At 43.2% G+C, this 25,201-nt stretch overlaps 1 protein-coding gene across 2 annotated transcripts in view; it reads left to right on the top strand.

The window, feature by feature from the left end:
* Window positions 1-25,201, top strand: part of LPCAT2 (lysophosphatidylcholine acyltransferase 2) — a 660,866-nt gene that overhangs the window by 411,286 nt on the left and 224,379 nt on the right. For both annotated transcript variants that reach the window (XM_040328743.1, XM_040328745.1), the window contains exons 9-10: window positions 9,927-9,981; window positions 15,537-15,619. In XM_040328743.1, coding sequence (XP_040184677.1) covers window positions 9,927-9,981; window positions 15,537-15,619 — 138 coding nt within the window. The remainder of the gene's footprint in view (window positions 1-9,926; window positions 9,982-15,536; window positions 15,620-25,201) is intronic.

The raw sequence follows: 25,201 nt of genomic DNA, 5'->3' as shown, positions 1-25,201 counted from the left end.
TGTGCCCTGATGGTGAGTGGTCAGTGTGTAGTGTAGTGGTCAGTGGGGTGTGTAGTGGTCAGTGTGCAGTGTAGTGGTCATCGTGTAGTGTAGTGGTCAGTGTGTAGTGTTCAGTGGTCAGTGTGTAGTGTGCAGTGTAGTGGGCAGTGTGCAGTGTAGTAGTCAGTGTGCAGTTGTCAGTGTGCAGTGGTCAGTGTGCAGTGTAGTGGTCGGTGTGCAGTGTAGTGGTCAGGGTTAAAAATGTATCCACTGACACCAGTGCTGGGGGTAATAATGCGTCCGCTCACACCAGTCCTGGTGGTAATAATGCATTCGCTGACACCAGTGCTGGGGGGTTAATAATGCGTTCACTGACACCAGTACTGTTGTTTTTGAAGTTTGAAAGTTTGCATGCTGCCCCCCATGGGATATGAAAACTCGTCTTGTGGCTCTCAGGTTATTTGAGTTTGAGACCCCTGCTCTAGTGGATTCTCTATAATCATAAAAAGAGATCTATTTCTGTAGATTACCCAGAAAGTTTGGATGAAAACTAAGAAAGAAAAATTACATATCTGGTTCAGCAATTTGCTAGATTCATAGCTTTAGATCTGTAAAAAACAGTTGAGGAAAAATTCCTGCGTCTGCCAACTAAAATTGCTTTTGACAACACTGACCATTTAAATTATATGTACATAGTTTGAGTCCGTTTGCTCCAAATTTGAGTGGCGTTTCACGCCCATAATTCACTGCGACATCGCAGTGCATTGCTGGCTGATGATTGGCCAAGCATGCACTATGACCCGCATGCTTGGCCAATCACAGCTTGCAAAAAATGGAGAGCCATAATTGGCCAATGCCAGGGTGGCTTTGGCCAATTATGGCTCAGGGGGTTTAGTACACACCCCACACTATAAAAGGCCGCCTGCAGGTAGGCCTTGTGTAGTTTGTTGCAGTGGTTAAAAGAGAGAAGACAGAGAGAGAGAGAGTGTCATTTTTAGTAGATAGAGCAGGCAGGCTAGTCAGATAAAGTTACAGTGTGTAGAGCATATACAGTGGGGATCGAAAGTTTGGGCACCCCAGGTAAAAATTTGTATTAATGTGCATAACAAAGCCAAGGAAAGATGGAAAAATCTCCAAAAGGCATCAAATTACAGATTAGACATTCTTATATGTCAAAAAAAGTTAGATTTTATTTCCATCATTTACACTTTCAAAATTACAGAAAACAAAAAAATGGCGTCTGCAAAAGTTTGGGGACCCTGCAGAGTTAATATCTTGTACTGCCCCCTTTGGCAAGTATCACAGCTTGTAAACGCTTTTTGTAGCCAGCCAAGAGTCTTTCAATTCATGTTTGAGGTATCTTTGCCCATTCTTCCTTACAAAAGTCTTCCAGTTCTTTTTAAATCTCTGGGCTGTCTGTCACGCACTGCTCTTTTAAGGTCTATCCATAGATTTTCAATTATGTTGAGGTCAGGAGATTGTGAAGGCCATGGCAAAACCTTCAGTTTATGCCTCTTGATGTAATCCCCCGTGGATTTTGAGGTGTGTTTTAGGATTATTATTCATTTGTAGAAGCCATCCTCTCTTTAACTTCAGCTTTTTCACAGATGGCATCAAGTTACCATCCAAAATTTGCTGACATTTTTTTTAATCCATTTTTTCCTTCTACTCGTGAAATGTTCCCTGTGCCACTGGCTGCAATACAACCCCAAAGCATGATTGATCCATCCCCATGCTTAACAGTTGGACAGAGGTTCTTTTCATTAAATTCTGTGCCCTTTCTTTCTTCTTCTTGACCTTTGCTCATTCCGGCCAAAAAGTTCTATTTTAACCTCATCGGTCCACAGAACTTGTTTCCAAAATGCATCAGGCTTGTCTATTTATTCATTTTCAAAGTTCAAACGCTGATTTTTGTGGTGAGGACGTAGAAGAGGTTTTCTTCTGATGACTCTTCCATGAAGACCATATTTGTACAAGTATCTCTTTATAGTGGAAAAGTGTACCACAACTCCAGTGTCTGCCAGATCTTTCTGGAGGGATCGTGCAGTCAAACGTTGATTTTGAATTGCTTTTCTCACAATCCTGCGAGCTGTTCTGTCTGATATTTTTCTTGGTCTTCCAGATCTTGCTTTAACTTCCACTGTTCCTGATGACTGGCATTTCTTAATTACATTCCGAACAGAGGATATTGACATCTGAAAATGCTTTGCTATCTTCTTATAGCCTTCTCCAGCTTTGTGAGCGTCAACTATTTTCAGTTTCATTGAAAAAAGGGGAGAGTGTCGCCTCTTTTAAAATAAGGGTACAAGGAGTAAAAATTGTGCCTACATCCCATTGAATATAGAAAATAATATGACCACAAATATTTGACAACTTTTAGGTGCTTGGGGCCAATAAAGGTCAATATTTGGGTCAGGGGTTGGGGGGAAGGGGATTTTGGGGGGGACTTTTCGCGGCACTGATACAAACAATCTGGTAAAAGGTATCGATATTTATTTAACAAAGAAAATACAAATATAATACAAAAGAAAATTTAAGAACAATCCCCACATTATACATCAGAAAGTAATTAACAGACTGTGTCTTAGTGGAATCGATGACCTCGACCGGTTTCGCGGTTTTACCGCTTCTTCAGGAGGAGATTATGTTCTAAAAGGTATGTATAAACAAATGAATAAACAAGCAGAACATACAAAATATGTATACATTGTGTATAATTCAAAACAGCGCATTATACAGTGGAGCAAAGCACTCACCCAGGTTGGTCATATGGTCAGACGTGGAGCCTGGCAAAAGCCTTCTGTGGCGCGTGGAGGGGGATATTTTTATTTAGACGGGCTCTAATAGGATAAGGAATAGAATGAGTAATATGTATAGGGGGGATGGTCGGTTAATTATTGAGGTATGGATCACCAGGGGGTGAAGAAGGTGTGTAAGTGACCAAACTGGACAAAAAGGACAAAGAAGGGGGGGGGGAAATAAAGAAAAAAGGAGGAAAGAAGGAGGAAGAAAGGAGAAAGAAAGAAGAAAAGGAAAGAGGGGGGGGGAAAGAAAGACTGGGGGGAGAGAAGGATTGAATGGGGAGGTCAATAAGGTAAGGAATAGACAAGGAGAAAAGGGGGACCAGGAGGGTAGGGAAGGGGAGCCTCCAAGAATTGGGAGTGACTTTATATTAGCACAGGGTTGGGGTCACGGAGGAAGGGGATGGGGAAAGGAAAAAGGGAAGGGGGAGGGAGAAGTGGGAAAAGGGAAAAGGGGGAAGTAAGGGAAGGGAGGGGGAAAGGACAAAAAGAGGGACGGGAAAGAAATTTTGGAACGGGGCAGGGGGAAATGGGAAGTGGGAGGGAGGGAGGGGGGAGGGGGAAAGAAAGGGGGGGTTATTGGTAGAAAGGAGAAAGGAAGAAGAGAAGAAAAGAGGGAGAGGGGGGGGGGAAGTGGTGAAGGAGCAAGAGGATATTGGTTGAAAAAGGAAAAGTAGGCAATGACCATAAAAAGGGGGAATGGAAGGGGGAAAAAAGAGCAAAAGTATTGGTGAGGTGTGAAGGGTAAGGAAGGTAAAAAAGGTGAAAAAAGGGGAGGGGGAGAGGGCTGGTGAGGAAAAAGAGGGGGGATTTAACTGTGATCGGGGATTAGAAAAATTAAAAGGGGAAAGGAAATTTAAAGGGGAGGGGAAGGAAAAGGGGGAAATTGGGGGGCCAGTGGGAAGCACCAACATATACACATCAAAGGTGCGGTGTTGCATGAAAGATTGTGAAAAATGAAATTCAGTAAAAAAGTGGTAAGTTAAAAGGATCTATCACCAAGCACCTTACTAAAGTTAAAAGTACCCATCACCAGGATAACCAATCAATAATAGGAAAGTTCCCCATAGGGGCCTTACCATCAATACATTAATAATACGCAAATTACTGGGGCACAAGGAATAAGGTAGAATCAGCCTTATGTAGTAGCTTTATATTGCCAGGATAAGGGCAATCGCTGTACAGTCGGTCCAACTGAGGAGTCCAAAGGAGGAGATATTTATCCATAGAGGCAATTACCAGATCAAGGGTAGAGCAGTCTTAGTGACAGGCATCAAGTGTACTCACCTCGAATGCAAGACATTCACATGTGTCCCCAGGGAGAGCGTCCGTGCTAACTCACAGAAGCGGCTGTGTAAGCCGCTTTTGTAAGTATCCCTGGACGGCGTGTGACGTCATCGAATTGCGACGCCGCCGCCGTCCAACGTCCCACCAACCCCTGCACGTGAGTGCGTGGGTGTGTAGCTGCTGACCCAATGGCAATGCGCCAGGTCATAGGCTACAAACTGAGAGCTCCAATTGGTGCTCACAGCCGGGGACGACACACCACGCGCCAATAGGAAGGGAAAAGACCAGGTGCACGGCCCAATCAACCAGCCAGGGTGTCTGAGCTCCGAGAATTCGCTGTATTGTAAACAAGATGCCCATGGGTGATGGAGGGCGATCATTTTCTGTTACCCAATGGCAAGGACTTTTACCCCCCATTCTCTGCCAATTGTGGCACGAAGGGTATTGTTTATTATTATTATTATGATTATTATACAGGATTTATATAGCGCCAACAGTTTGCGCAGCGCTTTACATCAGGGAAGACAGTACAGTCACAATACAATTCAATACAGGAGGGATCAGAGGGCCCTGCTCGTTAGAGCTTACTCATGATTTGTATTTGTGGAGCCTTTTATATAGGCAAGACCTTTAGAGAATTTCGGCAACGTATGGGTGATCACCTTTACGATTCAAATGTAGGGAAATTAACAACAGTAGGGCGTCATATTGGACTATATCATAGATATGACCTTTCTGTCGTAAGGTTTTTTATCTTGGAAATAATTCCACAACATCCACGGGGTGGAGACTGGAATAGGACTATTTTACAGAAAGAATGTCTGTGGATCGAGTATCTCGATGCCACAACCTTTCCAGGATTAAATGAAATGAACTCCTACAAATCTTTCTTACGCTAGTATTGAGATCCTTCTCCAGCCCCCTAGATGGCGGTCCTTTCCCCCCGTTTCCCCCCCCCCCTTTTTTCCCCCCTTTTTTCCCGTGTCTTTCCTTCCCTTTGGAAAAACACACTGATGTCCTAATTGCCAATTATCCCTAAATAGGTTGTGGCATTAATGCGGAGGCGTCTACCTGCCCCCCAAAAAATATATATACATATATATATGGATATTAGAGGGTAATTATGTGATGTTATCTCCATACCCTATCTTGGCAAAAAAGACCCTTAACTCTGAACTAACAGCCAAGCATTGTGATGGGGTAATCCCACGCTATTTATATATATTTAGTATTGAATATGTGTATCATTTTACATGCAATGCAAATGTCTATGTATTTTTGTTTACAATACAGCGAATTCTCGGAGCTCAGACACCCTGGCTGGTTGATTGGGCCGTGCACCTGGTCTTTTCCCTTCCTATTGGCGCGTGGTGTGTCGTCCCCGGCTGTGAGCACCAATTGGAGCTCTCAGTTTGTAGCCTATGACCTGGCGCATTGCCATTGGGTCAGCAGCTACACACCCACGCACTCACGTGCAGGGGTTGGTGGGACGTTGGACGGCGGCGGCGTCGCAATTCGATGACGTCACACGCCGTCCAGGGATACTTACAAAAGCGGCTTACACAGCCGCTTCTGTGAGTTAGCACGGACGCTCTCCCTGGGGACACATGTAAATGTCTTGCATTCGAGGTGAGTACACTTGATGCCTGTCACTAAGACTGCTCTACCCTTGATCTGGTAATTGCCTCTATGGATAAATATCTCCTCCTTTGGACTCCTCAGTTGGACCGACTGTACAGCGATTGCCCTTATCCTGGCAATATAAAGCTACTACATAAGGCTGATTCTACCTTATTCCTTGTGCCCCAGTAATTTGCGTATTATTAATGTATTGATGGTAAGGCCCCTATGGGGAACTTTCCTATTATTGATTGGTTATCCTGGTGATGGGTACTTTTAACTTTAGTAAGGTGCTTGGTGATAGATCCTTTTAACTTACCACTTTTTTACTGAATTTCATTTTTCACAATCTTTCATGCAACACCGCACCTTTGATGTGTATATGTTGGTGCTTCCCACTGGCCCCCCAATTTCCCCCTTTTCCTTCCCCTCCCTTTAAATTTCCTTTCCCCTTTTAATTTTTCTAATTCCCGATCACAGTTAAATCCCCCCTCTTTTTCCTCACCAGCCCTCTCCCCCTCCCCTTTTTTCACCTTTTTTACCTTCCTTACCCTTCACACCTCACCAATACTTTTGCTCTTTTTTCCCCCTTCCCTTTCCCTTACATTCCCCCTTTTTATGGTCATTGCCTACTTTTCCTTTTTCAACCAATATCCTCTTGCTCCTTCACCACTTTCCCCCCCCCCTCTCCCTCTTTTCTTCTCTTCTTCCTTTCTCCTTTCTACCAATAACCCCCCCTTTCTTTCCCCCTCCCCCCTCCCTCCCTCCCACTTCCCATTTCCCCCTGCCCCGTTCCAAAACTTTTTTCCCGTTCCTCTTTTTGTCCTTTCCCCCTCCCTTCCCTTACTTCCCCCTTTTCCCTTTTCCCACTTCTCCCTCCCCCTTCCCTTTTTCCTTTCCCCATCCCCCTCCTGCGCCCCCCCCCTTCCTCCGTGACCCCAACCCTGTGCTAATATAAAGTCACTCCCAATCCTTGGAGGCTCCCCTTCCCTACCCTCCTGGTCCCCCTTTTCTCCTTGTCTATTCCTTACCTTATTGACCTCCCCATTCAATCCTTCTCTCCCCCCAGTCTTTCTTTCCCCCCCCCTCTTTCCTTTTCTTCTTTCTTTCTCCTTTCTTCCTCCTTCTTTCCTCCTTTTTTCTTTATTTCCCCCCCCCTTCTTTGTCCTTTTTGTCCTGTTTGGTCACTTACACACCTTCTTCACCCCCTGGTGATCCATACCTCAATAATTAACCGACCATCCCCCCTATACATATTACTCATTCTATTCCTTATCCTATTAGAGCCCGTCTAAATAAAAATATCCCCCTCCACGTGCCACAGAAGGCTTTTGCCAGGCTCCACGTCTGACCATATGACCAACCTGGGTGAGTGCTTTGCTCCACTGTATAATGCGCTGTTTTGAATTATACACAATGTATACATATTTTGTATGTTCTGCTTGTTTATTCATTTGTTTATACATACCTTTTATAACATAATCTCCTCCTGAAGAAGCGGTAAAACCGCGAAACCGGTCGAGGTCATCGATTCCACTAAGACACAGTCTGTTAATTACTTTCTGATGTATAATGTGGGGATTGTTCTTAAATTTTCTTTTGTATTATATTTGTATTTTCTTTGTTAAATAAATATCGATACCTTTTACCAGATTGTTTGTATCAGTGCCGCGAAAAGTCCCCCCCAAAATCCCCTTCCCCCCAACCCCTGACCCAAATATTGACCTTTATTGGCCCCAAGCACCTAAAAGTTGTCAAATATTTGTGGTCATATTATTTTCTATATTTTCAGTTTCAGTTTTCTAGACAACTGCTTAGAAGAACCCATGGTGCTGATTGTTGGGGCAAGGTCAGATGATTTTGGGCATTTAAAACCTTTGACATTGACATGACCTGGTCTTCCCAGACGGTGATTGAGAACAATCCATGACACTGGCAGGTCTCAGCTTTGCAAAGGGGGCAGTGTATGCTATAAATTCTGCAGGGTGCCCAAACTTTTGCAGACGCCATTTTTTTGTTTTTTGTAATTTTGAAAGTGTAAATGATGTAAATAAAATCTAACTTTTTTGACATATTATAAGAATGTCTAATCTGTAATGTGATGCCTTTTGGAGATTTTTCCATCTTTTCTTGGCTTTGTTATGCACATTAATACATTTTTTTACCTGGGGTGCCCAAACTTTCGATCCCCACTGTATATGCATCCCAGGTGTTGTACATATATTTATACACTGTATAGTTTAGCTAGATCCGCACTTCCTAATTTACTGGCAGGCAGGTGATTGTGCTAGCTGCAGTTGTCTCACGTGGTGTACTGCCTGTGTCATCTGCAGTGTGCACCTAAAGCTACGTGGTGTGTGTACTGTCTGTGTCTGTGCTATTTTTCTCAATGATTTTCATCCATATCGCAGGGACCAACCGCAAGCAATTTTAAATTACTTTTTTTTATAGTAATCTCATTTTGTGCAGGGACAGTTCTAAACATGTGCCACTTCACAGGCATACTATAGACACCCAGAAGGTACGATATTTAAAGGAATTTTTTTTTTCACTTTAAGCATCATTAAAATCACTGCTCCAGAAAAAAACTACAGGTTTTAAAACTTTTTTTCCATTGATGCATGTTCCCTGGGGCAAGACCCGGGTTCTCAAAGACGTTTTACGACAATAACTTGCATATTAGGCTTTAAAATGAGCACTTTTGAATTCGAACGTTGGAGTCTCATAGACGTCAATGGGGTTCTAAATTCACACGAACGGTCGGTCCGTTCGAAGGTTCTGGTGCGAACCGAACGGGGGGTATTCGGCTCATCCCTACCCCTCGCCAAAGAGGAATTTATAGTTCTTTGGTCTCCACCATAGAATCCCCTATACTCAAGTATAGGTCCCAATGGGAACAGGAGCTCAATCAGGCGGCGGATGAATTAGACTGGACATCGGGCTGGCTTAAAGTTCCAACCACAATTAGCATTTTTTAAATGTATGTCCTTTCATCCTGCGTTTTTATAATATAAATCCGGTCAATTAATATTTTACAATCCGCTGCCGATCCGCATAGATATTCAAAAAAGATAGTTTATAAAACTATGTCTACACCGTTGTCATTTTGCTTGTGGGCATTGTGAAGCCTACAAGCACTTACTTCCTGGAAGTCTTGGATGGGGAGTGATAATTGGACAGCGCACTGCATCCTGGGAAATGATGACACACATTTCCCAGGAGCATTAGAGGGAGATGTCAAAATCCTAGGTGTTTTAAAAGGCAGATTTCGTGGGACCGCATAGCAACAGGCATTTCCAGATGAGTAAAAAAAAATACATATTTTTTTTTACTTTTTTAGGTCTAATGAGCACAATAATGAAAAAAAAAATTGGGATGGAAACTCCACTTTAATATGAGAAAATGCACTCTCTCCCTCACTATTAGGGAAACGGCTATAAAATTGTTGACCCGCTGGTATTACACTCCAGTGCGTCTTAATGGGATGTTCCCACAGGTATCCCCCTTATGCTTTAGAGGCTGTAACCTCCCGGGCTCCTATTTTCATTTATTTTGGGAATGTGACAAATTACGGCCCACCTGGACTGAAACGTTGGGACTAATTGATAAATTGGCGGGTGGACGCATGGCTCTAACACATATTCACTGCCTCCTATTTGAAAGCTTACAAGACTCTCCAAGACCCCTTATGAAACTGATCCATTCGATTTGTATAGCTGTGCAATGGGCGATTGCCCTGAGCTGGAAAACGGACTCCGTTCCATTCTCGCTGATTATAACAAGAGTTGAACAAATGATGTTATCATACGTTGCACGACTCTATTCCCATATTTGACGCCAAATGGAATCCTTGGTTCATTTTTAGAATTCAGAACTGACCTACCCCCTTGTTTTCCTTCCCTCCTTCCCTCCCTCTCCCCCTTTATATTGTTTGGAATCTCTTCTCAGTTTTTCTCTGTTATGGTTTTGTACGGTTCATTATTGCCGACCAGGTTATTTGTGATTCTCACTTAGTCATTGACCCACAGGCTCTCTTGTGTTTATCCTGTTATTCTTAACTCTTATTATTGTAACTTTTCTATTCTGTTGACTCTTATACATGTGATATCCTGTGGTTTTGTATACTGCTATACCTGGTATTTTTCCTTGTTACCAATAAAATTATTTTGAAAGCAAAAAATAAATTATATGTACATAAAATACGGAAATGTTTTGTATTACATTTTCTTTTTCTTTTAGTGCAAAACTTTTGCTTATGACTGTATGTCAGTTCTGCACCAACGTGGAAGTGGAGGTAAGACAATACTTTTACAGATTACAATTATTCGGGGCAGTAAGTATATTTAACAGATTGTTTTAGAGTGCACACTATATTTTTTTAGCATTAAAACAAAAAACAAAATCAAAAACTAGCACGTTAAGACAACCACTTTCAGTCAATTTTTTTTTTTTTTTAAACCAGCCACTTTGTTACAAGTTAGCCTAAAACTTAGCCTATAAACTCAAGCCAGTGAAAAAAAAAAAAACATAAATATAAAATAAGTGTTCAATTATACAATATATACAGAATATGTATTAAAAAAAAAAATATATATATATATATATATATATATATATATATATATATATATATATATATGTATGTAAAACTTCTCTGGAAAGTGTAGCAAAAGTTGATCCAATATTAAAAAAAAATAAAGAAAACCAAATGAATTCCAATTCAAATAAAGATGGAGAAGTCCAATGCTCGTGGTGCTCCTTGTAGTGAATACATGAATAACGTGTGATTATTCTTCCACCAAATAAATCGTGCCACCATCACCAACTGAAGCTTCCTGACGACGCAAGGTTGATTGCAAAACGTGTAGAGGCTTCTGGGTAGCACGTTGGGTGTAAATACGTCACACGTCATCCCCTGCCTCTGAACTGCAAGGAAACGGAGGCATGGAGCGCACGCCGACCTAGGAGGATCCACAAACTGGCGAGCGGCTTCTGCGCTCGGTACTGCTAGAAGGACTCAGTGCCGGTCTGAGGCACTACACTTGTGAGTGAGCCTTTGTTTTTACAATTTTAATAATAAATCGGTTTCTGCACTATACTGCACTATGATGAGTCCCTTGTTTTTGAGATATTAAGGCACTATCGGGAACCTTGTGAATATAAGGGAGGAGGAGGAGGATTGCGTAATTTGAGGCATTTTATAAATCTGGGTCTGGTGAGTGTCCATGACGTGACGGTGGCACGATTTATCTGGTGGAAGAATAATCGCACATTTATTAATGTATTCACTACAAGGAGCACCACGAGCATAGGACTTCTCCATCTTTATTTGAATTGGAATTCATTTGGTTTTCTTTTTTTTTTTTTATATATTGGATCAACTTTTGATACACTTTCCAGAGACGTTTTATATATATTTTTTTGTATATATATTTTTTTACATATTGTGTATATATTGTATAACATTGAACACTTATTTTATATATATATTTTTTTCACTGGCTTGAGTTTATAGCATTTTTTAATATAATTCACTTTACTATGAAATACATTTTTTTTACACTTCTTCGAGGTGTACATATTATTGCAGCAGATCCTTAGTATTCAATTTAAATTTAAATTATATTTTTTTGCGCCGGTGACACTTTATACATTAACCTAAATCTTAGATTGCATTATAGTTGACATACTGAAAATAAGAAAAAGTTGTTGGTATTTGCAAAAGCGTTTGACAGTTCCCCACACACTGCTAATGTGTAAGGTAAAGTCTACAGTCTTGAAAAAAATCAGTTTGTAAATGGATAGAAAACTGTCTAAAAGACCATGGGCCAGATTCTGGTACAATTGCGGCGGCGCAACGTAACCCATTTACGTTACACCGCCGCAAGTTTTCAGTGTAAGTGCCTGATCCACAAAGCACTTACCTGTAAACTTGCGGCGGTGTAACGTAAACCCGTCCGGCGCAAGCCCGCCCAATTCAAATGGGGCGTGTACCATTTAAATTAGGCGCGCTCCCGCACCAGACGTTCTGCGCATGCTCCGTTCGCAATTTTCCCGACGTGCTTTGCGCGAAACTACGGCGGCGTGACGTGTTTGTGAATCGCGACGTGCGTAACGTACTTACGCCAAAAAAAAAAAATTCAAAATCGACGCGGGAACGACGGCCATACTTTAACATGGTGGAGTAATTTAACACCATGTTAATAGCACACTTAACTTTGCGACGCGAAAAAAAGACTTGCGCCGACGTAATGAACGCGAAAACCTTTGTGGATCGCCGTAACTGCTAATTTGCAAACCCGACACTGGAAAACGACGCAAACTCCACCCAGCGGCGGCCGAGGTACTGCCTCCTAAGATCAGACAGTGTAAGTCAATTACACCTGTCGGATCTTAGGGCTATCTATGCGGAACTGTTTCTATGAATCAGCCGCATAGATACGACAAGAGATACGACGGTGTATCAGGAGATACGCCGTCATATCTATTCTGTGAATCTGGCCCCATATTCAGAGAGTAGTGGTTAATGACTCTGATGCCGCGTACACACGATCATTTTTCGGCATGAAAAAAACGTTGTTTTAAAAAAATGTCATTTTAAATGATCGTGTGTGGGCTTCACATCATTTTTCGGCTTCTGAAAAACATAAAAAAATTATTTCGAGCATGCTGCATTTTTTAACGACGTTTTAAACAATGTCGTTTTTCGGGTTGTAAAAAATGATCGTGTGTGGGCTAAAACAACGTTAAAAACCCGCACATGCTCAGAAGCAAGTTATGAGATGGGAGCGCTCATTCTAGTAAAACTACCATTCATAATGGAGTAAGCACATTCATCATGCTGTAACAGACAGAAAAGCGTGAATCGTCTTTTAATAACACGGAATCAGCTAAAGCAGCCCCAAGGGTGGCATCATCCGCATGGAACTTCCCCTTTATAGTGCCGTTGTACGTGTTGTACGTCACCACGCTTTGCTAGAGCATTATTTAAAAACGATGGTGTGTGGGCAACGTCGTTTTAATGATGAAGTTGGAAAAACATTGTTTTTTCTACATGCCAAAAAACTTCGTTTTTTTTTTCATGCAGAAAAATAATCGTGTGTACGCGGCATTAATCTGACTAATCCAAGGTTATTAGTGGTGTACCCCAAGGTTCAGTGTTGGGACCCTTCCTTTTTATAATATTTTTTTTAATGATTTAGGGTCTGGGATTAAAATTACTATTTCCGTCTTTGCAGATGACACCAAGCTATGCAGTGGAATAACATCCTTACAGGATGACTCCAATTTACAAGTAGACCTTAAAGCGGGGGTTCACCCAAAAAACAAATTTTTAACATTAGATTGAGACTAATTGTGGGAAGCACAATCGGGTGTTTTTTTTTTTAAATCAATGCAGTACATAACTTTTTAGAGATAGATGTTGTCCGCCACTTCCGGGTATGGACTGCGGGACTGGGCGTTCCTATTTGATTGACAGGCTTCCGACCGTCGCATACAGCGCGTCACGAGTTGCCGAAAGTAGCCAAACGTCTCTGCGCAGGCGCCATATAGGCAACTCGTGACGTGCTGTATGCGACGTTCGGAAGCCTGTCAATCAAATAGGAACGCCCAGTCCCGAAGATCATGCCTGGAAGCCGCGGAGAACATCTATCTCTAAAAAGGTATGTACTGCATTGATTTAAAAAAAAACACCCGATTGTGCTTCCCACAATTAGCCTCAATCTAATGTTAAAAATTTTTTTTCGGGTGAACCCCCGCTTTAATGCACTTTAATTCAAATTAAGTTTGATGTTGACAAATGTAAAGTTATGCACTTGGGGGCTAAGAATATGCACGCATCATGGAGGAGGAGTACAACTGGGGAAATTAATGGCGGCAAAGGATCTGGGTGTTCTGATAGATCATAAGCATAATAATAGCATGCAATGTCAAGTTGTAGTTTCCAAAGTAAGCAAAATCCTTTCTTCTATTAACCACTTCCCATTCAGGCCAATTCTGGCACTTCACTCCTACATGTAAAACTCATCATTTTTTTGCTAGAAAATTACATAGAACCCCCAAACTTTATGTATGTTTTTTTAGCAGAGACCCTAGAGAATACAATGGCGGTCATTGCAACTTTTTATCTCTCAAATAGCGCAGCAATTGGATTGGATTGCATCCTTCCCTTATGTGAAGTAACCTTGATTCTCTCAGGCTATCGGCCATTCAACATTCAGTGTCTCTATTTGGAAGGAGTTTTTCCACACCACTGTATCTAATTGTGATATTTTTCACTTAGCATTTATTGCTTTTATGTCACTTTATCAGTCACATTATGTTTGATTGATTTATTCAGCGCTGCACTATTTGTTCCTATTCCTGATATACTTTGTTTGTTGGAGTGCTTGCAGCTTTTTTATTTTCACATGTGGATTTAGTGCAGTTTTTTCTTCATTCTCACAGTACCCATAGATGGTCAAGTCAGGTTGGATTACAACTATTATTGAACAGCGCTATGTCTGGAGAATAAGCATATACACACGGATATAAACAAATTTGGTGTTGCTTTTGTCTGCCAGCACATTTGATGTGCCTTTTTGGGAGATACATTACAACATAAAGCACTGCATCTACTTAGTTGTGGATTGAAGTTATTATACTTGATGTTGCATGGGATTTTATTCTCTTGGGAAATTCTCTGAGTCTGTGCATTTTTTTGAGTATTGTTGGGAGGAATTTATTATATCTGCAGCAGACAGAATCTGGGGCAGCTATGCATGGCAACCAATTGGCTTCTGTGTTCAACTTGCTCAGTTAAAGTGGAACTTCACCTAAAAGGGGAAGTTACATTTTTCTGCCTCCTTCCTAACTCCTCAATCACTTTTGGATACCTTTTTTTTTTTTTTTTGGGGGGGGGGGGGGGGGTTACTTGGTTTTGACAGGTATCAGCAGCTAAGTCTACTTGGGTTTCCCGAGACCCCCCCCCCCTCCTTAAATGCAGTGGGACACATCACAGGTCTAGTGCATGCACAGTGGAAAACTGACATGAAACTGCATAGTCATAGCTAGCTTCCTTTAGTTAACATGCCAGAGCCGGGGACTCAATGACAAGTGAAGAGCTGGCCAGTGTGAGGACAGCACTGGAATGTCCAAAAAGTATCCGTAGCTGCTGACTTTAAATTTTGTTCATACTTACTGAAGATCCTCTTTAAGCTTTTATAAATGAAAACTAGAAGCTAATTGGTTATCATGCACAGCTGCTCCACATTCTGAATGCTCCAGTTTTAATAAATTCCAGGGACTATTTGGTTAAAATGAGCAGTTCAATATGAGACTTTAAACATTCCACCATGTTTTTTATCTTTTTGTGTGTGTGTGTATTTTTTTTAAATATTTTGTGATACATTTTTAGACCCCTTTCACACTGAGCTGCCCAAAGCGTCTGCGGTAAAACTCCGCTATTTTTACCGCCGACGCTATGGGCGGTTAGCGACCGAGAAAGGGTTAAAACCGCCCACAATGCACTGCTGAAGCAACGCATTGCGGGCGGAATAGCCGCGCTGTCCCATTGATTTCAATGGGCAGCAGCGGTGGAGGAGCGGTATACACACCGCTCCAAAGATGCGGCTAGCAGGACTTTTTTTACCGCTCTGCTAGCGCAACGCTCCAGTGTGAAAGCCTGAGGATGTGACAGCTCTTTTAGGGTGGATTGCAGGCGCTATTTTTAACGATATAGCGCCTGCAATACGCTACAGTGTGAAAGGGGTCTTAGGGTAGCCTCTTAATTAAGAGTGTATCTTATTGGTGCTTAGACACTTCTTTAACAAAGTTAAATGCAATTTACATTTGTTTCTTTCCTTCAAGTTCCTTCCTGTGTATGTTCCTTCAGAAGAAGAGAAGAAAGATTATTTTCTCTATGCAAGCAATGTTCGCAATGTCATGGCAAAGTATGTATCTTATTATCATTGCCTGTTGACCTACCGTAATTACTTTTTTGACTGTTTTTAAGGATGGCAAAATGTGGTTATTTATTTGTAGGGCTTGCTACTATTTTCTGAAATTGGCATGTCTATACGTATGACCCGGATTCACAAAGCACTTACGCCGACGTATCTCGAGATACGCCGCGTAAGTGCAAATATGCCCCATCGTATCAATGTGCCGTGCCCACAAACTGACATACGCCTAAAAATAGGCTTCATCCAACCGACGTAACTTGCCTACGCCGGTGTATCGTGGGCGCATATTTACGCTGGACGCATGTGGCGCTCCCATTGATTGCCTATTCAAATATGGAAATGAGGGAGATATGTCGATTCACGAACGTACTTGCACCCAGCGTATAATATACGCGGTTTGCGTAAGTAGTATGTCCGGCTTAAAGTTATTCCCCATATATAAGGCGCAACCCATGCAAAGGTATGGACCAGGGAATACAAGCCTTCGTATCTTTTGTCGTTTACGTTGTACGTGAATATGACTAGGCGTAGGTTACGTTCACGTCGCAGGCAGTGATCCGGCGTATCTTAGGGAGTAGTTCCGACGTGATTCTGAGCATGCGCACTGGATGCGTCCACGGGACGGCGCATGTGCTGTTCGTTATTCGTATCTTTGTGGCACTCGGCCCATCATTTGCATGGGGTCACGCCTCATTTGCATGGCTCACGCCCACTTCCACTTACGACGACTTACACCTAAGAAACCCAGCGCAGATTTGGTGGCAAGTGCTTTGTGAATTTGGTGCTTGTCTCTCTGCGCTGCGTCGGCATAGCATAAAGAAGATACGCTACGGCGGCATAAATATGCACCAATGTATGTGAATCCGGGCCTATGTTTCTAACTATAGTTATTGAATTAAAGTACCATTAAGCTGTAGTCATTATTTATGTCAATGGAGGCAACCAGGTTTGCTCAAGTATACAGACTCCACTTTTTAGTTTTGTAGAATCCTTTTCCACAAGGAATGTCTGTGAGTAAAGTGACTTGGTAAAACTCATGTAATATCTTATTATAACTGCTGTTACGAGAAACATAGAATAAATGAACTGCCCTTAGAGCTCCTTCTGAGGCTAATCTGTAACAAGGAATGTAAGCTTGTAAAATTGTGTAAGTCATAGTCAAATTATGTTAAAGGGGTTGTAAAGGTTTATTTTTTATTTTCTAAATTGGTTCCTTTAAAGCGGGAGTTCACCCATTTAAAAAAAAAAAAAAAATCTCCCCTTAGCTTCCTGCTCGTTCAGTCTAGGGGAATCGGCTATTTATATTAAAATATGTGCAGTACTTACCCGTTTTCGAGCTGCATCTTCTTCCGTCGCTTCCGGGTATGGGTCTTCGGGAGCGGGCGTTCCTTCTTGATTGACATTCTTCCGAGAGGCTTCCGACGGTCGCATCCATCGCGTCACTCGTAGCCGAAAGAAGCCGAACGTCGGTGCGGCTCTATACTGCGCCTGCGCACCGACGTTCGGCTTCTTTCGGAAAATCGTGACGCGATGGATGCGACCGTCGGAAGCCTCTCGGAAACCTGTCAATCAAGAAGGAACGCCCATTCCGAAGCCCATACCCGGAAGCGACGGAGAGGATGCGTCTCGTAAACGGGTAAGTACTGCACATATTTTAAAATAAATAGCCGATTCCCCTAGTAAAAACGAGCAGGAATCTAAGGGGGAAAAGTGCCCTCTAAGGGTGAACCCCCGCTTTAAGCTAGTGCACTTAGCTTTTCCTTCGATTTCACTTCTAAATGTTTTTGTTCTTTGTCTGAATTTCTCACTTCTTGTGCCTCCTCAGTAAGCTTGCCCCTCATCATCCAAGCCATTTTGGCTGTGGGTTATTCAGCGTGCTCGCCCCCTCTCTTGGGACTAGATCCCTGCAGGGAGACACTATTAGCCAGATTCAGAGAGACTTACGCCGACGTATCGGTAGATAAGCCGTCTTAAGTCCGAATGTGCGCCGTCGTATCTATGCGCTCATTCTTAAAATGAGATATGCCTGAATTTTGCCAAGATACGACCGACGTAAGTCTCCTACGCCGTCATATCTTGGGTGCATATTTACGCTGGCCGCAAGGGGCGCTTCCGTTGATTTACGCGTTGAATATGTAAATGAGCTAGATACGCCGATTCACGAACGTACTTGCGCCGTTGCTGTAACCTACGTCGTTTACCCAAGGCGTTTTTCCGGCGTAAAGTTAAACCACCAAAAAGCTGGTCGTTTAGGGTATGGACGTCGGAAGTGCCGTCGGATTTTACGTTGTTTACATAAGTCGTACGTGAATGGGGCTGGGCGTAAGTGAGGTTTCGTGATGGTTTTTTGCGACATGATTCTGAGCATGCGCGCGCATGTGCCGTTCGTTTGGCCATGCATTGACATGGGGTCACGATTCATTTGAATACAACACGCTCACTGCCTTGCTAATTTTAATTACGCGGGCTTACGCCGGCCCATTTACTTTACACCGGCGTACATATGGGAGCAAGTGCTTTGTGAATACAGTATAAAAGGAAGGAGTCGCGACTCCTTCCTTTTATTTTGTATTTTTGGTGTTGTATAACATTTTTGAGACGCAGTTGTTATTTTTAATTTTCACATATGGTATGCGCAATTTTTTCTCTTTTTTTCTGTGAATACACTACTTGCCTCTCAATGTTATGTCGGCGTAGCGCATATGAGATGTGCTATGCCTAACTAAAGATGCGCCCGTCTCTCTGAATCTGGCTATATGTTCACAGCATCTCCCTGCAGGGATGTAGTCCCAAGGGAAGGGGCGAGCACGCTGACTAACCCACAGCCAGAACAGCTCGGATGAGGAAGTGAGAAATTCAGACAAAGAAAAAAACATTTAGAAGGGAAATCGAAGGAAAAGGTAAGTGAACAAAAATGCTCTAGCTTAAAGGAACCTATTTAGAAAATAAAAAACTAACCTTTACAACCGCTTTAAACTTTTCAATAATAGCTCAAAATAGGCTTTACTTAAAATACACCATATTTATATAAGCTGTGTATGAAATGTATACAGTACATGCTTCTGAACTGTTATGCTTGTATTTTTGAGTGCGTGGGTCATGCTGTCAGTGCTTGGGTCCTCTCCTAGAAAGGTAAAATAGAGGAGATTACTAAAGAACCCATCTCCCCATAGCCTGGTTCATAGCTACACATTGGAACCCCATAAATCTAATGGTTCACAGATGAAAAACAGCTTATGTGTTTTTGGGGGCAAAAAACAACCCCCTTTAATCAAAGCTACAGGAAAGTATAGCATATACACTATATTGTCAAAAGTATTGGGATGCCTGCCTTTACACGCACCTGTACGATAATGGCATCCCAGTCTTAGTTTGTAGGTTCAATTTTGAGTTGGCCCACCCTTTGCAGCTATAACAGCTTCAACTCTTCTAGGAAGGCTGTCCACAGGGTTTAGGAGTGTGTCTATGAAAATGTTTGACCATTCTTCCAGAAGCAAATTTGTGAGGTCAGGCACTGATGTGGAAGAGAAGTCCTGGCTCGCAGTCTCCGCTATAATTCATCCCAAAGGTGTTCTATCAGGTTGAGGTCAGGACTTAGGCCAGTCAAGTTCCTTCACCCAAAACTCGCTCATCCATGTCTTTAGAATAGAATACATACACAGAATGCATTAGGCCCCTTTTACATATGCCTTCCGTTTGTTTCATCAGTTCAGTCACCAGTTCAGTTCAGTTAACATAATTTTTTACATATTTTTTTACATCAGTTCTTTACATCCACTTACCTACTTGAGAAAAAATGTTGGTTTACATTAGAGCTGCGCGATTCTGGATAAAATGAGAATCGCATTTTTTTCCCTTAAAATAAAGATCACGATTCTCGCAGCGTAACATCTTTCACATTATACAAAAAAAAATGGTCTGACTTTACTGTTTAGTTTTCTCTTTCATTCATGGACGGACACAGCCTTAATCTTGACAAAGTGGGTATTAGCCTTCCTTTAGGAGTGACTAGGCAGAAAGTGTTAACTTCAAAAGCTGAACAGCCCCGCCCAGGGGGGCGGTCCTACTGGCTATGTCCCCTCAGCCTGCACCAAGCAGCTTAGTTTTTTTCTGCCTAGTTAAAGAGAAGAAATGGCTCCCTTCGGGCCCATAGGCCTGGAGGCTTCATTTCAAATTCAGTTTTGGATTTTTTTGGGGTTTTATTTTTTTCCTATGATCTTCGAAAAACTGCCGACTGGGCGTCAGGCTGGATCCCAGATCCTTGTAGTCCCCCCAGTTCCGGCCATCGAGCGTGTGCCAACCATAGTTACGCACTGGGTCGTCCACGACATGCCCGTCGCTCTACGGGTGGCCGGTGAGCTAGGCGCTCCAGGGCACACATATGACCGGTTTGTAGGGCTGAGTGGCAGCAGCCGGGCCAACAGTCACCTCCGTCACCATGCGGGAGATGACCTGTCTAGGATGCTTCCAGCACAACCCTCAGGAAGGGTGTGGTGACCAGGGAGGGTGAGCCCCACTGCCACACACATGCGCTTGATGGTTAGCTACTTGGTTCTTGGGGCTAGGAGCCCAGGGTCAGGTGGTATTAACCCTTAGTGAGGGCCAGATGGTATTAATCCTCTCTGTCACGTGACGCCACTGTAGTCTTGGAATACCCCGGGAAACTACAGCTCCGGGGGCCTCCGTATCCCCGCTAATTAGGATGGTAATAACACAGTCCACAACAGGGGCTAAAACAACGAAGGCTTTACTGGCATGAAGGCAGGTGTCAAAATCTTCACAGCGTTTAAACAGAGTGTCAAAATATTCTGCAGGCGGGGGGCGTGGCTTGGAGCGCGAGCCGGATGGACGCATAAGACCGGAGCTCCGGAGCGAAGGGAACTGTAGCGGCACCCAGCAACCCGTGTACAGCCCGATTACACCCACGAAACTCAGGGGAACTGCCCGAGAGACCACCGTCATGACCGGGAAGCGTCACCAGGACAGGAAACCACAACGGCTCACGGACTTTTTCGCCCCACACGGGAGAGCCGAGAAACAAGATGGCGCCGAGGCCTGCTCGCCTGCACACTCCTCCACGCTGAAGAAACCAGCTAATGCAGGTACTCGGGCAAAAATATTATTATCCCCTGACATCATGTCATCTGCTCCCTCGACCCCATCCACCCGCAGCCCAGCTAAATCCAAACCCAGGTTAGATGGTGGGAGATCCGACCTGGCCGCAAGCCTGGATGGGAGCCAGGCCTCAGACTCCGGGGATGACACGCGGGATCTGCCCAACTCTATTGTATCTTATCCCACACAAAATCAACCAGTAGTTGATACTGTCCTAAAAGACATGCTGATTTCATTAAGGAGCACTCTGCAGTCAGATATGGCGACATGCATGCATCGCCTCAGTAAAGATATCCAAGATGTGGGCAGGAGAGTGGATCATATAGAGACTAAAATGGAGGAATACGCCACAACCATAAATGATCTGGTAGACGCAAATGAGGAAAGGGAAGGTGACTCTGAATGGGTTAAAGCAAAGCTAGCAGATCTGGAAGACAGGTCGAGGAGGAACAATCTAAAGATTAGAGGGATCCCAGAATCTGTACTTCCACCTGACCTGTGCCAATATGCCGCCACCATGTTTAAGGCCCTCATCCCAGATCTTGCCGATTTGGACGTCACGATCGACCGAATACATCGCTTGCCTAAGCCGTCCCATCTCCCTGATCAGGTCCCCAGAGATGTACTATTAAGGCTGCATTTCTTCCATATTAAAGAACAACTTATGATATTGATGCGGAAGCACGAATCAATCCCCCAACAATATCAAGATCTGCAGTTCTATGCAGACCTGTCCCAATATACTTTGCTGAAACGGCGGAATCTGAACACTGTGACCAAAGTGCTCCGTAATCATAGGATCATCTACCGCTGGGGATATCCAACTAAAATCTCAGTTACCAAAGATAATCGCACCTTTACAATTACCTCTTTAGAAAAAGGTCTTGACCTACTCAAAGAATGGGGTATCCTACCCGATAGCACTGAAGCGCATTCAATAGACCGCACTCCTCGCAGGGTAGAACCCGAATGGAAACAGGTCACAGCCAGGAATGCTAAGTCACACACCTGAAGTGGGCCATGGGCTCTATCCACACCTAAGTTCCCTGAACCCGGAACCGACTCAGTCCGTTCTAACTTTACCCCCCCCCCCGTTGCAAGTTGCAATCTGCAGCGCGTTGCTGCAGATTGCTGCGTTGCTGCGTTGTGTTTACACATGTTTTGTTCTTTTACTTTCTCCTTTTTTTTTCTACCTTTTTTTTGGTTTGCTAGCCAACTCTCTACCTCTTCTCTATACTGGATGTCGAACACCATGTCAACCGTTCTCCGCACCATAGATCACATGATACAATCCTCGATCCTATCAAGACGCCGAGTGGTCGCATACATATGGTCATGTGAGTACTGTATTTCTACTATCGATCTGATGTTATATGATCATTCTACCCATCCAAAGGTAGTGGTAATAGATCCCTTGGGACTGCCTAGGAATGCCTTCTGCCACCAGTTAGCATCCCTCACCCCACCACACCATGCCACTTAATATTCTGTCTATGAACACTAAAGGGCTTAATCACCCAGTCAAGCGAAAATCCTTATGGAAAGAGGCACTTACCCATCATTGTGATATAGTGTGCGCCCAGGAAACACACTTTTGTGCAAAGGCCCCGCCTAAATGCTCACATGGTAGTTTTCCACATGTGTTCACAGCTAACGCGGATTCCAAAACCAAGGGAGTCCTAACTGCCATCAGAGATACTGTGGCATTTCAAATGCACACAGTCATCAAAGACCCTCTAGGAAGATTCCTAATTCTAACATGTGATCTGGACAACACCACTTACACAATCGTCAACGTCTACTCCCCTAACAAGCATCAAGTGCACTTTTTCAACAAATTAATGAAGAAAGTCCGACAAGTCCAACAAGGTTTACTTATTATATGTGGTGACTTTAACGTGACCCCTGATCCAGCTATAGACTCTACCACCACCTCTACACGCCATCTCCCGGAGCTGGCTCCATCGATTATTAAGAACAACCTCTATGATGCCTGGCGCTGTCTCCACGACAACGAAAAAGATTTTACTTTTTTCTCCATACCTCACTGTGTTTATACAAGGATAGATCTTTTTTTGGTAGAACAGAGAGTATTATTTCAGGTTAAGTCTGTAACAATTAATAATATTTCATGGAGTGATCATGCTTCTGTGGTAATGTCTGTGGCTGATTTTGCATCTTGCAAACAAACTCCAGTTTGGAGACTTAACACTTTTCTCCTACAGGATAAAGAACTTAAAGACAGAATCCAGACCCATATTTCTGAATTCTTTAGAAACAATCTAGGTTCAGTGCAAAGCCCCTTCACACTTTGGAATGCCCATAAGGCATTCATCCGCGGCATTTTCATCCAGGCAAGGGCAAGGTATAAAAAGCAGAGGCAGAAGCATTTCGCAGAGATCATGAAACAAATCTCTAATCTAGACAGCAAAAATAAACTTAACCCTAATGTCATAGTGTCTGAACAATTTACTAAACTTCGGTTCAACCTGAGACTACACCTCTTAGAAAATTTTGAACGGGCCTCTAAACGCTTAAAGATGACCTATTACGCGTCAGGCAACAAGGCAGGTAAACTATTGTCACGGGCCCTTAAGGGACATGGATACAAACTAAAAATCCCCTTTGTGACACACCCTGTCTCTGCCCAGAAAGTGTCCCACCCCCAACAAATTTCAGATGCCTTCAGCTGCTTCTATGGCAAACTATACAACCTTAAAGATGACCCGTCTACTTTCCAACCAACTCCTGAGCTTATCTCCCAATTTCTAGAGAAAATAGACATCCCCAAGCTGTCAGCTGAACAACTTAATTCTCTCAATCTTCCCTTTACCGATAGTGAAATCTCTAAAGTCATAGACTCCCTACCCCTTAACAAATCACCAGGCCCTGGCGGCTTTAGCAGCGAATACTATAAAGAATTCAAATCTCTACTAATGCCCTGTTTATTGCAGATGTTCCAATCAGCGGCTGCTTCTGCCTCATTTCCACCAGAAATGCTGGAAGCCCTCATCGTGGCACTCCCCAAACCAGGAAAAGAACCCACTTCCCCAGCAAATTTTAGACCAATCTCATTACTCAACATAGACCTCAAAGTATACGCTAAACTAATCGCCACAAGGTTAGTAGATATTATGCCCACATTGATACACCCAGACCAATCAGGTTTCACTAAAAACAGACAAACCTCAGATGCCACTCGGCGCATGATAAATATTATCCATTTAGCAAAGGTGCAACAAAGGCCTTCTCTGCTCCTATCCTTGGATGCAGAGAAGGCCTTTGACAGGATACACTGGCTGTATCTGTCCAAGACCTTGGAATCATTTGGATTCAGAGGTAATATACTCGCAGCCATTCAAGCCCTGTACTCCAAACCATCAGCCAGGGTGTATATGTCCGGTATTTTGTCGGCCCCATTTACTATAACTAATGGTACGAGACAAGGGTGCCCCTTATCCCCGTTGATTTTCAACCTACTGATGGAACCCCTAGCTATCTCAATAAGGACCCACCCCAATATAACTGGACTCAAGGTTGGTAGGGAGGAGCACGCTATCAGCCTTTTTGCTGATGACATCATCATGATTATGTCAAACATAGACACATCACTTACAGCGACACAGGAAATTCTAAGTTCATTTAACAAGATCTCGTATTATAAAATTAATGAAAGTAAGTCGTATATTCTAGGCTTAGGACTAGAGGAGCGTATGCGTACTAGGATTAAAACTCAATGCCCATACACCTGGAGCACCACTGGCATCAAGTACTTGGGAATTGTGTTGAATGACAACACAGACCACCTAGTTGAAGCCAATTATAACTCCTTCCTAATCTCCCTTCCCTCTAAACTTAAAGAGCTATCTTGGACGGAATCCTCGTGGGCAGGCCGTCTTGCGGCTTTTAAGATGGTACTACTGCCTCAACTTATTTATTTGTTTAGAAACCTCCCTATATTGGTCCCGGATAAATTTTTCTCCATAGCTCAATCCCAAATAAACAGATTTCTCTGGCAGGGACGGAGGGCCAGATGTGCCTTCCATAAATTAGTTAAATCCAAAGCTGCAGGAGGAGTTGGCCATGTGCTTATAAAGGACTACTACTTGGCAGCAATCCTAGCGCAAGTGAGAGGCTGGTTCCAATGCGATCCTACACCGAGGTGGCTTACGCTGGAAGCTTCCCAGTGTCCTGCCTCTAACCTATCCAATTTACTACTAGCTAGCACCCATATGAACAGAATACCTACAAATATCTCTCCAACTATCCGAGCAACTCTCAAAGCCTGGGGTAAATTTCTGAACGAACCAATGGTTGATTTCAACCCCCAAACTATACCATTCCCTATATCTGGCCTACAACTACTAATCCCCGACCTTAATGTTAAAACATGGGAAGATAAAGGTATCAAGACTGTCGCGGAACTTCAAGTGGGTCCTGCGACTAAGTCGTTTA

Source organism: Rana temporaria, chromosome 11 (assembly GCF_905171775.1).
Source record: "Rana temporaria chromosome 11, aRanTem1.1, whole genome shotgun sequence".
Taxonomy (NCBI): domain Eukaryota; kingdom Metazoa; phylum Chordata; class Amphibia; order Anura; family Ranidae; genus Rana; species Rana temporaria.
This window is presented reverse-complemented; position numbering and strand designations above follow the sequence as displayed.